The sequence below is a fragment of the Carassius carassius genome, chromosome 12, assembly GCF_963082965.1.
Source record: "Carassius carassius chromosome 12, fCarCar2.1, whole genome shotgun sequence".
Taxonomy (NCBI): Eukaryota; Metazoa; Chordata; class Actinopteri; order Cypriniformes; family Cyprinidae; genus Carassius; species Carassius carassius.
In genome coordinates, this window is record NC_081766.1 from 34,440,311 (window position 1) to 34,453,845 (window position 13,535).

Below are 13,535 nucleotides of genomic sequence, written 5' to 3' on the forward strand. Positions count from 1 at the left end.
CAGGGACTGCAGATAAAAATTAGCCTGAATGACTAAATCTCGCACATTTACATAGTATACGTGTTTACTCATGTTAATTAATGTGCATTGTCCCTTAAAAAAATCGATATGCACAGACAAAAGCAAAATCTTTTCAGTAAATATAAATAGGCTACACTGCAGTAAAAATGTGTCTAGCACTGCTTCTGAGTGTTAATGCACAGATATGCCTCTGTGTTACTGTGATTCGTAGCAGTGAAAACGAAAGTGATAGTATTTATTGGGCGTGTGCTCTGAACTTGTTTTGCATTAAGTAGAAAAGTTTAGCTCCGGGCTTCACAAGCTTCACTTCAGATCAGACGCTGGGTCTCGTTGCTGCGCAGAAGAATTTGGTAAGAAAGAAACGGACTAATGTATTTTTACTGTTTCACTGATGTTCCAAATGTTTATAGAATGTTTTTTATTAAACTTTTTGCGCGATATAAACTCGTAATTTTTTTTGTTTTTTTTCTCAGAACAGCGAAATACCGTAGTTATAAGTTAGCTAAAGTCAGAATTACGAGACATATAGCCTGAATATGCATAACTGAGATGCGAGATATAACGCACAATTGCGAGAAGGAAAAAAAAATCAGATTTGCGAGTTTATATCGCGCATAAAGTTTAATTCTGAATTTATGACTCGAAATTTCGAGTTTACAATATATATAAATCTGTCAGGATTATATCCCGCAATTCTGAGGAAAAAAGAATAACCGGGAGATAAAAAAAAAAGTCGCAATGACCTTTTTTTGTAATTATTAAGTGTCGAAAACGGTTCTCTATAAATGTAACATGGATGATGAAGGGTAATTTTGCAATTATTTGCTCATCTTGATTGAACTTACTTCAAATTTTTTTTTTTTTGTACAGCAGTGAATTTGACATTTGTGAAGGAAACGGGAAACAGCACAGTCTTATAATTCTTCCTGTCTCTGAAACCAAGGTGAGATTGAAAACATGTAAGAGTCAGTTTTCAGACAATACCAATTCATTGTTTTATTTTTGCAGTTTCATTTAAGATTTACATTTTAGAAACAGTGTGAAAATACACAATTTGTGTTTTTTTTAGACACATACAGGTGCTTCTCAATAAATTAGAATGTCAAAATGTAAGTATTTTGTTCTTTTAATTGATGATTTTGGCTCACATTTAACAAAAATCCACCAATTCACAATCTCAACAAATTAGAATACTTCATAAAACCAATAAATAAAAAACATTTAGTGAATTGTTGGCCTTCTGGAAAGTATGTTCATTTACTGTACATGTACTCAATACTTGGTAGGGGCTCCTTCTGCTTTAATTACTGCCTCAGTTCGCCGTGTCATGGAGGTGATCAGTTTGAGGCACTGCTGAAGTGCTGGAAGTGCAGGTTTCTTTCACAGTGGCCTTCACATGGTGTCTTGTTTCTCATCTTCTTCTTGACAATAGCCCATAGATTCTCTCTGGGGTTCAGGTCTGGTGAGTTTGCTGGCCAGTCAAGCACACCAACACTAAGGTCATTTAACCAACTTTTGGTGCTTTTGGCAGTGTGGGCAGGTGCCAAATCCTGCTGGAAAATTAAATCAGCATCTTCAGAAAGCTGGTCAGCAGAAGGAAGCATGAAGTGCTCCAAGATTTCTTGGTAAATGGGTGCAGTGACTTTGGCTTTCAAAGAACACAATGGACCAAAACCAGCCAGTGGTGTCAAAAGTATTGACATTCATTACTTAAGTAGAAGTATAGATACTAGGGTTTAAAAAGACTTTTGTAGAAGTTGAAGTATCAACTCAAGCTTTTTACTCAAGTAAAAGTGTAAAAGTACTGGTTTAAAAAACTACTTAAAGTATAAAAGTATAAGTAATGTAAGGGAAAAAAATGCCATTTAGAACAAAAGCTTAGGCCGCGCCACAGGGGCCTATTGTGCACTACCTTTTCTAAAGGCCATAGGCCATAATGACTATAATGTTATATTAAAATGTTCATGTTGAAAAATTTGGGATGCACTAGGCTACCTGTTTCAGCCGCATATATGCCCATTGAAAATGAACGTACTTTAGTACAATGCAAATACATTAAAGAACTAGAGATATGATGACTAGTTGCCTAGGGTGACCATATGAGCCATTTTCCCAGGACGCGTCCTTGCCAGAATTTCTATATTGCCTAAAACATCCAAAGTAGTTTGACCAATAACATGCAGGTATGTTACATAATCAACCAGTCGTGTCGTGTGATAAGGTGAGATCTACAGAGAACGATCAGAGTAATGCAAATACACGTACATGTTAGGTGTTTGTTCGTTCATTCAACTTGAAGCGTCGCTGCGCACCAATCATTGTATGACACTTATGAATGCCATACAATGATCGATCTGCAAAGCACAAACAGCCAAAATCTGGATATTTTAGGCAATATAAAAATCCTGGTAAGGACATGTCCTGGGAAAATGGCTCATATGGTCACCCTATAGTTGCCTATAAGTATTGTTATGGTGCAAAAAGTCAAACTTCAGAGGCATGTCATCAATAACCTTTAATGGAATGTAAGTGTACATCCAAGTTTAGCTGCAGGAATCTGCGAGGGCAATGGACAAGAACATTGGTGGAGGCTAAAAAACAATTAGCCTTGTATGGTTGTCTATATACAAGAAAGATTACAGTGCTGTCAAAGTGAATGATTAATCCAAGTGATTAATCAAAAACTAAAAATGAAAAAATAACTCATAATCCTGATACCTTCTTGATTGATAGCTTCCTGTATTTGCTATGTCCAGTCTGTGTGTGTGTGTGGGGGGGGGGGGGGGGGTAACGAGTTACAAAGTTGGTATAGCCTACTTATCACAACATTGTCAATCGCGTCGTCAATCGCAAACGATAATTTATTAAACCGTCTCGCTACCGAACTACCTACAGTAGCTTAATTTGTGGAGGACGAAGAGAAAGCACCCATTTGGTAAATGAGCCAGTGAGAAATAATCCAGTGCCATTTCGATACTTTTAAAACGGTACCGGCGCCTAAACGGTGCCTGAACCGATACTTTAAAAAAAAGACCCACAAAAAAACTATGGATAACATTAAAGAACATTACAAATATTTAAAATAAATACATAGCTTTCACTTTGGATGCTCTTATTTCCCAAGTTGTGCTTAATCTAAGGCTAATAAATGTATTTCATAATCTGGGTCATTACTTAATACAAAAACCACACATAATGTTTCGACTGTATCTCTGTCACTCACTCTGATATTTAGTTAAGATGAGTGCTGTCTGTCACTGTCTTTAATCCATTCTGTGAATGACTGTATGCTCATTCTTTATAAAGTAGCAACAGTCGTTTGTAAAGTAGAGTACCTACTGTGCAAAAGTCTAAGGCACATTAGTATTTTCTCCCCAAAAAAGGGGTTTAAGCCAGTTATTTATATATATGCTGTAGTGTGTCAGTAGGAAATATCAGTTTGCCATTAATTTTATTAATAATCTAGTGCGATTTTGAATGCACAAGCAGTCTGACAACGGCGAAATGAATGTTTGGAAATTTAAACAGATATTTTATACTGAAACAGCAAAGTATATAAATAACTGGCCGAACACCATTCTTTAGTGAAAATACTAACGTGCCCAAGACTTTTGCACAGTAGCTGGTGTATGTATAAAGTACGTACGATTAAATTAAGTATATTTAAATAAGTGTAAGTGTTCGTTCATATGTGTTAAGGGCTAGATTTTTGCTGGAAGAAACTGCTGTTTAGTGATGAGCGGTGAACGCAGCGAAAACTTTACAGAAGATGAGAAACCGACTGCTCCCTCGTGACCTTTTGTAAACTGTATTTATGACAAAGAACTGCACAGATACGGATATTCTAACAATCTTTCGATAAACACATACCTTGTGTCCTCTGTGTTTGTCTCCGCTCGCGCTGCTCCGCCGCGGTCTGCGGATTGAAGAGCGCGCTGAAAGACGGAGAAGAGACCGGTCTGACGCCGGTTTCATATGAAACTTAAGGGGACTGACTCTGAGGCGATCACAAATTTGTATACAGTTTATGGAGCTAAATGCTACAGCCCCGCTAAAAAAGCCTAGCGATGCCCGTGCTTCTTGTGTACATTTCGGAGAACCAGGACAAACATTTCAATCGATCGCTCAGGCATTTAAAAGGCACCGAAATCTGCTTCCTCTTATTCAGTAAGGTGCATACCGGTTCCATATCCAACCTTACTTTTAAGAAATATATTTTTTGATAAACGAACCCAAAACTGGCTATGTCCTGGCTGGAGTGTGACGTGATTTGTGTCATGTGCAGGTGCGATGGATCGCATACAAACCAATAGGGTGTCGGAATGGTATCTGTTTATACTTCTCATCCAACCACAATCAAATTCACTCCATCCGGATGGCGCGATTTGTCTGGATAGTTTTTTTTTTTTTTTTTTTTTTTGAATGATGACAAGCCGGAATGAAAACAAGCCGAAATGAAATAGCAGTAACGAAGCTATTTTTAAAATGTACGGAGTAGAAAGTACAGATACTTGCGTGAAAATGTAAGGAGTAGAAGTAAAAAGTCGGCTAAAAAATAATTACTCAAGTAAAGTATAGATACCCCAAATTTCTACTTAAGTAATGTAACGAAGTATTTGTACTTCGTTACTTGACACCTCTGACACCAGCAGATGACATTGCACCCCAAATCATCACAGACTGTGGAAACTTAACACTGGACTTCAAACAACTTGGGCTATAAGCTTCTCCACCCTTCCTCCAGACTCAAGGACCTTGGTTTCCAAATGAAATACAAAACTTGCTCTCATCTGAAAAGAGGACTTTGGACTACTTAGCAACAGTCCAGTTCTTCTCCTTAGTCCAGGTAAGACACCTCTGACGTTGTCTGTGGTTCAGTAAATCTCTCGACACGTCTGTGTGCGGTGGCTCTTGATGCCTTGACCCAAGCCTCAGTCCATTCCTTGTGAAGTTCACTCAAATCATTGAACCGATTTTGCTTGACAATCCTTATAAGGCTGCGGTTCGCTCGGTTGGTTGATCTTTTCTTCCACACTTTTTCATTTCACTCTAACTTTAACTTTCTGTTAACATGCTTGGATACAGAACTCTGTGACCAGCCAGCTTATTGCAAATGAATTTTTGTGACTTACACTCCTTTTGAAGAGTGTTAATGGTTGTCAGAGACCATTTTGAAGGCTCAGGAAACCTTTGCAGGTATTTTGAATCGATTAGCATGTCATCATATTCTAATTTGTTGAATTGGTGGGGTTTTGTTAAATGTGAGCCAAAATCATCACAATTAAAAGACCCAAAGACTTAAACTACTTCAGTGTGTGTGCATTAAATTTATTTAATACATGAGTTTCACAATTTGAGTTGAATTACTGAAATAAATGTACTTTTACACACCATTCTAAATTTATTGAGAAGCACCTGTACATACATATGACACAAGAACAGAAAGAACAATTAAATAAGACTAAAGAAAAAACAAATAAAAAAATAAAAAAAGAATAATGTGGTAAAATCTGGAAAATAAGATTTATGTACAGATTTGTGCATTATTTACTGTACAGTTGTATAAATAGGAATATGCATATATATTTACATAATATACTTGAAAAAATGTCAATTGCTTGAAATGGAGGACATTAAAGATTGATGTGCATATTTAATTTGCAGAAGCACAATATTACTGTAGTGAGTTCATGTGAGGAAAGGAAGAGGGCAAGGGTCGGCTGGACTGCTGACGAGTTTATTATGACTTAAAAATAAATATTCTTCGTAAACACCAATGGTGACTTTTACTATGACAACAACATACTCTAACGCATAGCACCTCCTGGGTTACTCCTTCCGGTTCTCAGGTCACGTCAGCAGTCCGTCTCTCTCTCAACTTCTAACGTTTCTCCTGGCATTTTATGCCTCCTTTTTAGTAAGGTCAGTCAAGGGGCTGGTGTGGTCCGAATAATTAGGAACAAACCGTCTATAATATCCCGCCAGCCCCAAGAACTGCCTTACCTCCTTTCTGGTCTTGGGACGTGGGCAGGTCGCAACAGTGGCTGTCTTGTCAATTTGGGGACACACCTGTCCATGCCCCAAGTGGAAGCCCAGATACCTTACTTCCACACGCACACTTCTTTGGGTTGGCCGTGAGTCCAGCGCCCCTCAGCGACCTCAGGACGGCCCTCAGATGCAGCATATGCCGCATGGGGCCGCAGAATCTTATCCATGAGGCGCTGAAAAGTAGCCGGTGCCCCAAACAACCCAAACGGAAGGGTAACAAACTAGTGTAATCCAAACGGTATTATGAAAGCTGTCTTTTCTTTGGATAATGGAGACAAGGGGATCTGCCAATATCCCTTCGATAAGTCCAATGTCGAATAAAAACGAGCCGTGCCTAGCCGATCAAGCAAATCGTCAACCCACGGCATTGGATACGCGTCGAATTTCGACACAGCATTCACCTTGCCATAATCCACACAGAAGCGGATTGAGCCGTCCGTTTTCGGAACTAAAACGATCGGGCTCGCCCAGTAACTATTGGATTCTTCTATTACTCCCTTTTCCAGCATTGCTCCTAATTCAGCCTGAACTACCTTTTTCTTGTGCTCAGGTAAGCGATACGGCCGGCTGCGATCCACCATGCCCGGCTCCATCTCGATATGGTGCTGAATGAGGTTGGTACGGCCCGGTAGGGGCGAGAACACGTCGGCAAATTCTGCCTGTAATTTCGTTAGATCAGTGAGTTGGGACGGCGAGAGGTGATCTCCCCCTGGGGCCAGGGCGAGGGATTGTGGTTTGACATTCGCCTCAGGCCCGAGATCATCCTCTCCGCTAATCACAGTTGCCAACATCACTAATTCCGCCTGATTCCATTTTTTTAGGAGGTTGAGGTGGTAGATCTGGTACTTCCTATCGGACCATATTACCTCATAATCGAGATCTCCGACTTGTCGTGCGACCTCAAACGGTCCCTGCCACTTAGCCATTAACTTAGAGCTCGACGTTGGGAGTAATACAAGTACTTTCTCTCCCGGTACAAATTTGCGTAATCTAGTTCCCCGGTTGTATAGCTGGCTCTGGCGGTCCTGGGCTTGTAACAAATTCTCCATTGATAGCCGCCCCAAAGTGTGGAGTTTTGTTCTCAAGTCCAGCACATACTGAATTTCATTTTTGCCTTGAGATGGCCCCTCCTCCCAAGTTTCTCTCAGTACGTCGAGCACCCCTCGGGGCTGGCGACCGTAGAGAAGTTTGAAGGGGGAAAACCCCATGGAGGCTTGTGGGACCTCTCGCACAGCGAATAACAAGGGCTCTAGCCACCTATCCCAATTCTTGGCGTCTTCTTGGACGAATTTACGGATCATTGATTTAAGCATGCGATTAAATCATTCGACCAGGCCGTCGGTTTGTGGGTGATAGACGCTAGTTCGAATCGATTTAATGCCCAATAATCCGTATAGTTCGCGTAGCGTACGTGACAAACGCCGTGCCCTGGTTGGGAACCCCCGCCCCAGGAGATTAGACGAAACAGGGCGTCCGCAACACTCTTAGCGGAAATGTTGTGGAGAGCCACTGCTTCAGGATATCGGGTTGCATAGTCAACTATGACTAATGTAAAGCGATGTCCCCATGCAGATCACTCTAATGGCCCGATGAGGTCCATACCAATTCTCTCGAAGGGGACCTGCATTAAGGGAAGGGGGCCCAATGGTGCTTTTGGGGCAGCCGGTGGATTCACCAACTGACATTCCGGACAAGACGCGCACCACCTGCGCACGTTGTCATGAATGCCCGGCCAAAAAAATGGGTCTTGAGGCGATTCAGGATTAGAATGAGCTGCATGGAAAAGCATTTCCCTGCGGGCCTTCGGAATCAACAACTGGGTTGTATTTATTTTTGTCCGAGCATCTTGGGTCACTCGATACAACCGATCTCTTAGAATGGCAAAATACGGATAGGGTGGGCAGGATGGAGAGGCTGACCATCGATAGAGCAGACCTGTTGGAAAGCATATTTTAATGTCTCCTCCTGAGACTGCTCCAGAGGAAAGTCATCACGCTCTGAGAGAACCAGTCTCCCGATTTCGATCGATTCCCCTGAAGCAGAACCCAGCGATCCTGGCTCAGTCTCTCCCACCTGCACACGTGCATCCCCCTTCCGTGGCTTATTTCCCCAAGAGGCATCCACACATAATGACCCTAATAAGACAGTAAACGTGGGCCAATTCGTTCCCAGAATTATCGGATGCTGGAGGTGGGGACTAACCGCCACCTCCACACTATGCTTTTGACCCCTGAATTGAATGATGATCGGGACCACAGGGTACTCCACCACATCCCCGTGTACGCACCGCACCTAAACCATGCGGCTTGTATCCAATGCCCCCGGTTGCATCAGGCTTTGATGGATTGAGGTTTGGTTATATCCTGAATCCACCAAGGCCGGATATATACCCCCCTTGATACTCACGGGTATTTGGTATTCGCCTGCCTGACCGGGGATGGCCTGTGGGACATCCGGGACCCGGATCATCGTTCCCACCTCCATCACAGGACACCTGTCCATGAAATGCTCCGGGTCCCTGCAACGCCAACAAGCCAGCCCAGACCTCCCCGCTAGCCCAGTGGGACTCTGTTGTGCCCTTGGTCAGACCCGACACTGCCCCCGAGGATAGCCGAGTCCAGCGACATGGGACGGTGGCACTGGACCCACTCGGCTGTTTTCCAGGGAAGTCGAGCAATGAACTGCTCCAGTACCACGAGGTCGATGATGTGTTCCACGTCACTTCCCTCGGCCAGTAGCCACTTGCGGCAGGATTCTCTCTCTCAACTGCTCCCATTTCTCCTGGTGTTTTATACTCTCTCCACGCCTATTACTGCAACAAGAAACAGGTGTTGATCGTTTCCGTCCAACCCACTCACTCACCGCTCGTCTCCTGATTCTCTCTCCCGCTGAAGGCTTCGCTAAACCACGCCCCCCCTGCCACAATTACTTTGAAGGGTGCAGGGCAATTAATTTTGAACTTGAAAAATTGGATTATCCCATTGGATAGTAGATGACATAGTGCTGGCTTAAACCTCATTGGGTTTACAGTGCCCCATTGGAGTGAGGTCCCACTCCACCAGGGGTATGGCCTCATCCTAGGCATGGTCCAACAGCATTTCCATTGGTGTTATCTGTGCATCAGCCAGCTGGACTTCGCTGTCTACCTTTTCTAGGTTTCAAAGGCTTCAGCCACAGATTTTGTTCCCCTAAACAACTGATGCATTTTTGCCCTGAGGACTCCAGCCTCATTGCCTGGGCCTCACTTATTCTGGGTTAGTTCCAGCCTAATATTAGCCCACACAACCCAGGATGGGTTTTCATTCTGCGCTTGTAGCATGGCACTATTGGATATTGTTCCCCATAGTATTAAACCTAATGCAATGTGAGTGAACCGTATTTATAGGGAAAACTCTGGTTACTAACATAACCTCAGTTCCCAGAGATAACGGGAATGAGCATTGCATAGCTGACCATGCTACATTGCTGCCACTTCTCAGTCAAAATAATCTGAGGAAATAGCACTCAGCACTGACTGAGACAAAATGCCATTTGTTTATGCAGCGCATAAATGTTATCAAATCAGGCTTCAGTATTTTGGAGAAACATAGTTTCCCATAATGTTAAAATTAATGTAATGCTCATTCTCATAATATCAGGGTACAAAGATTAAGTTAGTTATGGAGCAATTTCTTTTTATAAAATTTTAGAATTTGATGTGTTTTTTTTGTTGTTTGTTGTTGTTTTTAGATGGCTATGTTTGATGATTATTATATAATAACTCTGGAGGACCTTGAAGATATTAAAGAATCCATATCTACTCAGGATCTCCCAACAGCGGTAAACACAATCAAAGAAGTCCTTGAAAAACAGGATCTTGTAGAACTTAACATTGGTGTGACGGGGGAGTCAGGTTCTGGAAAATCTACGTTTGTCAATGCATTCAGGGGTTTAGGGGATGAAGAAGAGGACTCTGCGATAACTGGCCCTGTAGAAACCACTAAAGAGCCTAAAGCTTATTTTCACCCAAAATATAAAAATGTGAAAGTGTGGGATCTTCCTGGCATTGGAACACCAAACTTCAAAGCTGATGAGTATCTTAAACTTGTTGAGATTGAACGTTATGATTTTTTCATCATCATCGCTTCAGATCGGTTCAGAGAATGCCACATTCTGCTGGCCAAAGAGATCATGAGTATGGGGAAAACGTTTTATTTTGTTCGTTCCAAGATTGACTCAAGCATTGATGCTGAGAAGAAGAGTAAGAAGAAAAGCTTTGACCAGAAAAAGACATTGGATTCCATTCGAGAGGACTGTGAAACAGGTTGGTTGTTCAGTTCACACGTTTTTTGTTAATACTTTTTTTTATAAAAAATGTAATGACTTATTTCATGATGCACTTTCCTGTTTCTGTCTAGGTCTGAGAAAGATCGGTATAGAGGATCCTGTCGTGTTTTTGATCTCTAGCTTCGAGCTCGGCAACTATGATTTAAACCTTCTGCAGGATAGAATGGAGCAAGAGCTTCCACAGCATAAGAGACTTGTGCTGCTGTTGGCTTTGCCGAATATCACAGTGGAGATCAATGAGAAAAAGAAGAAAGTATTAGAGGAAAACATTGGAAAAGTTGCCTTACTGTCTGCTTTGGTGGCTACAGTCCCTGTTCCTGGTCTTTCAGTTGCTGTGGATTTTGCCATTGTTAAAAAGGAGATAGAAACATACTACAGTACCTTTGGTCTAGATGATCCATCCCTGCAGATGCTCTGTGAAAGATCTGGGAAGACCATTGACGAATTCAAAAGTCAAATGAAGTCCCCACTGATTGGTGGGATAAACCCAGCTTCTATATTATCCTTAGCGGGTGCTGCATCCCTGGTTGTGGCTGAAAATGCAGTTGAGTATGCTGTGAGTCTTGTACCCTTACTTGGCACTGTGGTGGCAGGAGGAATGTCCTATATGACAGTCTCAACAATGCTGAAGAGAGCTCTGAATGACATAGCAGAAGATGCCAAAAACGTGCTAATGGCTTCAGTGCAGACTGAAGTGTAAACACAGAATGTGACACAGAAATTACATGTATTCAAGTAGCATCTGCTTTTATTCAAATTCAATTTCTGTTAGTTAACTAAATGTGATCTTGCATTTCTTATTTCTTTAACTGAAATTTACAACTGAATGCTACAATCATGATACATTAAATTTCAAAACATTTATCACTTTACTGTTGTATTCAGTTATTTTCTCAATATGATATAAGGCAAACGTTTGACTATAATTGCAATTTGATTCAATTTGAGGAACAGTACTCGTTTTGCTTACGTGTCCAAGATAAAGATCAGAACAGGATGTTCACATGTACAGTACAGGTTTTAACAATTTATTGAATGGCAGTAAAATCCAAACAAGTTTAGACCAATGAAAACTCAAAGTGTTTTTGCTGCACCTATATTTACATTTACAGCAGGTTAAGTTTTACAACATACTGTATGCATAGTAATAAATGACACAATTAATATTTTATGGTTTGTAAACAAAACTGTCAGTGGCAGTAAAGTTTCACTGACTCACACTTAAATCGGCAACCTCACTCCTACAGGTTTATGCCACTTTATAAGTGTGTTTGATCAGGAATTGAATTAAACTACTTAAATTTAAAAAACAAAATTCTCATCTTATTTTTATTATATTTTATCTTAACAATAAAATAACACAATGATGTGTTCTTTATTCTTCCCTCAGTTACACCCATTTAACACTTTTACAGCATATCATTTATATAATTAGGTCATGCTGATACTAATTTCACCCAATACAACATTTTGCTTACTAAGGTTTATTATAACATTACTGTATTTTTGATCAAATCAAGATTATTTAGACAAGTGTGATTAAGTGTCTAACCAAGCAGATATAAATAAACTTCATAATAATAATAACTAGCTACAAGTGTGATGTGACATTATTTGAAATCAGGTGAGATGCACATTGAACAACTCACTGTTAGAGTATGTTAAATGAATGCTTACATGCGTGTGTGTGTGTGTATATATATATATATATTGCTGTTCAACTAAGATCCTTTGCACATTTTCCTCTCCATTTTCTAAAAGGCCTGATTTGACCTGTAAATGCAACGCTCGTGTGAGTCGGCTGGATGATGCATCATATCAATGGCTTCGACCTGTGGTACCTAGCATCCTCTCCATGTCTTCACACTGTCCTCCGCCCCATGTTCTCCGCCGTGGAGTGAATACCCTTAATCTTCGACCACTGTGTCAGACAGCGCAGCTTCAGGGAGATTCCTCTTTATATAACGCTCACTCTCTGGTAAACAAAACTTTTTTACTTCACATGCCTTGGATATACTATGCATCACAGAAACCTGAATTAAACCTGGAGACTTAAGTCCTTTCACTGAGCTAGTGCCACAGGGCTGTAATTTTTTAATTCCCCTTGGTTATCCGGCTGGTGGGGGGGTGCAGGGGGTTAGCAACAGTTTTTATAGACTCTCACCTGTGTCTTTCTTTATCAGCTGGGACTCATAGTTGTTTTGAAGTCAGTTGTTATTTCTCGCTTTGCACAACCCAGTGTTTTTTGCAATTATATTTAGGACACCTCATGTAAACAGATTTTCTTAATTAATCTTGGGGGATTTTAACATTCACGTCTGCTGTAAATATAAGCCTCCTGAACCTTGTTAACGAGAACATCACTTCACGAGTTCATGCTTACATATAATTAGCTGAGGTATGGTATGCGTATTTGGCGTGCTGTCCAGGGAAAGGCTCCGAGCTCGGGAATGGCCCGAACCTAGAGTACCCCCCCAAAAAGGAAATGGACAAGAGGACAGCCGCCAGATTAAGAACGCCCCCCAAAATAGCATTGAGTACTGGCGGGGGCTGATTTTATTTTCTGAGAAGTCATCTTGTTGGCGGGCCGGAAGAGCCTACGTACTCCAATGGGAGCGACTTAAGTGTTGGGAAGGTAGGCCCTACCAGCTGTAGGTACTGGACTATGTGGTTAGAGGCACCCGGTCGGTAGGGCTCAAGCCAATGCTCAATGGGGGCTCACAGCGTTGGAACAGTGAGTCCTACCGGCCGATGAGGAGGATCATTGTGGTTGTATAGCCCGACCGGGAGGGCCCGAGTTGTCTCGACTGGAATAGGTCACGGTGTCGGCGTACGGGCCCTACTGGCTGATAAGCCCCTGCTATTCAGAGGCCGGAGGGCAAATGGCTGACCGAGAGAGCCCATGAAGCCTCCGACTGTAGATTAAGACTCAGGACGACAGACGTCTGGGTGCTCTTGGTTTGGCAGATAAAAAGGTTTTTGACAGGGGGACTCTTGCGACATCCGAAGGGAGGTCAATACTCACGTCATCGGATGGATGAGATTCGCTTGCGGCCAGCAAGTATGGAACCCGACCGGGAGAACTCTCGCCGACGTCTGACAGGAGCACACGCATTAGACGGGTAAGCCTCGCCGGATGG

The 13,535-nt window shown here is 41.9% G+C and overlaps 1 protein-coding gene across 1 annotated transcript; it reads left to right on the forward strand.

Moving 5' to 3' along the window:
- The first annotated feature begins 217 nt into the window (after positions 1-217).
- Positions 218-12,425, forward strand: LOC132155311 (interferon-inducible GTPase 5-like). The gene is made up of 3 exons (XM_059564194.1): positions 218-371; positions 9,799-10,372; positions 10,467-12,425. Exons 2-3 carry the CDS (start codon positions 9,799-9,801, stop codon positions 11,093-11,095), a joined length of 1,203 nt encoding a protein of 400 aa, XP_059420177.1. The 5' UTR covers positions 218-371; the 3' UTR covers positions 11,096-12,425.
- The last annotated feature ends 1,110 nt before the right edge of the window (positions 12,426-13,535 follow it).

Bases quoted from the DNA above. Each gene is read 5' to 3' on its own strand.
- LOC132155311 (XM_059564194.1), top strand. From the start codon at position 9,799: ATGGCTATGTTTGATGATTATTATATAATAACTCTGGAGGACCTTGAA. The intron at 10,373-10,466 runs GTTGGTTGTTCA...GTTTCTGTCTAG, and splicing joins TCGAGAGGACTGTGAAACAG to GTCTGAGAAAGATCGGTATA.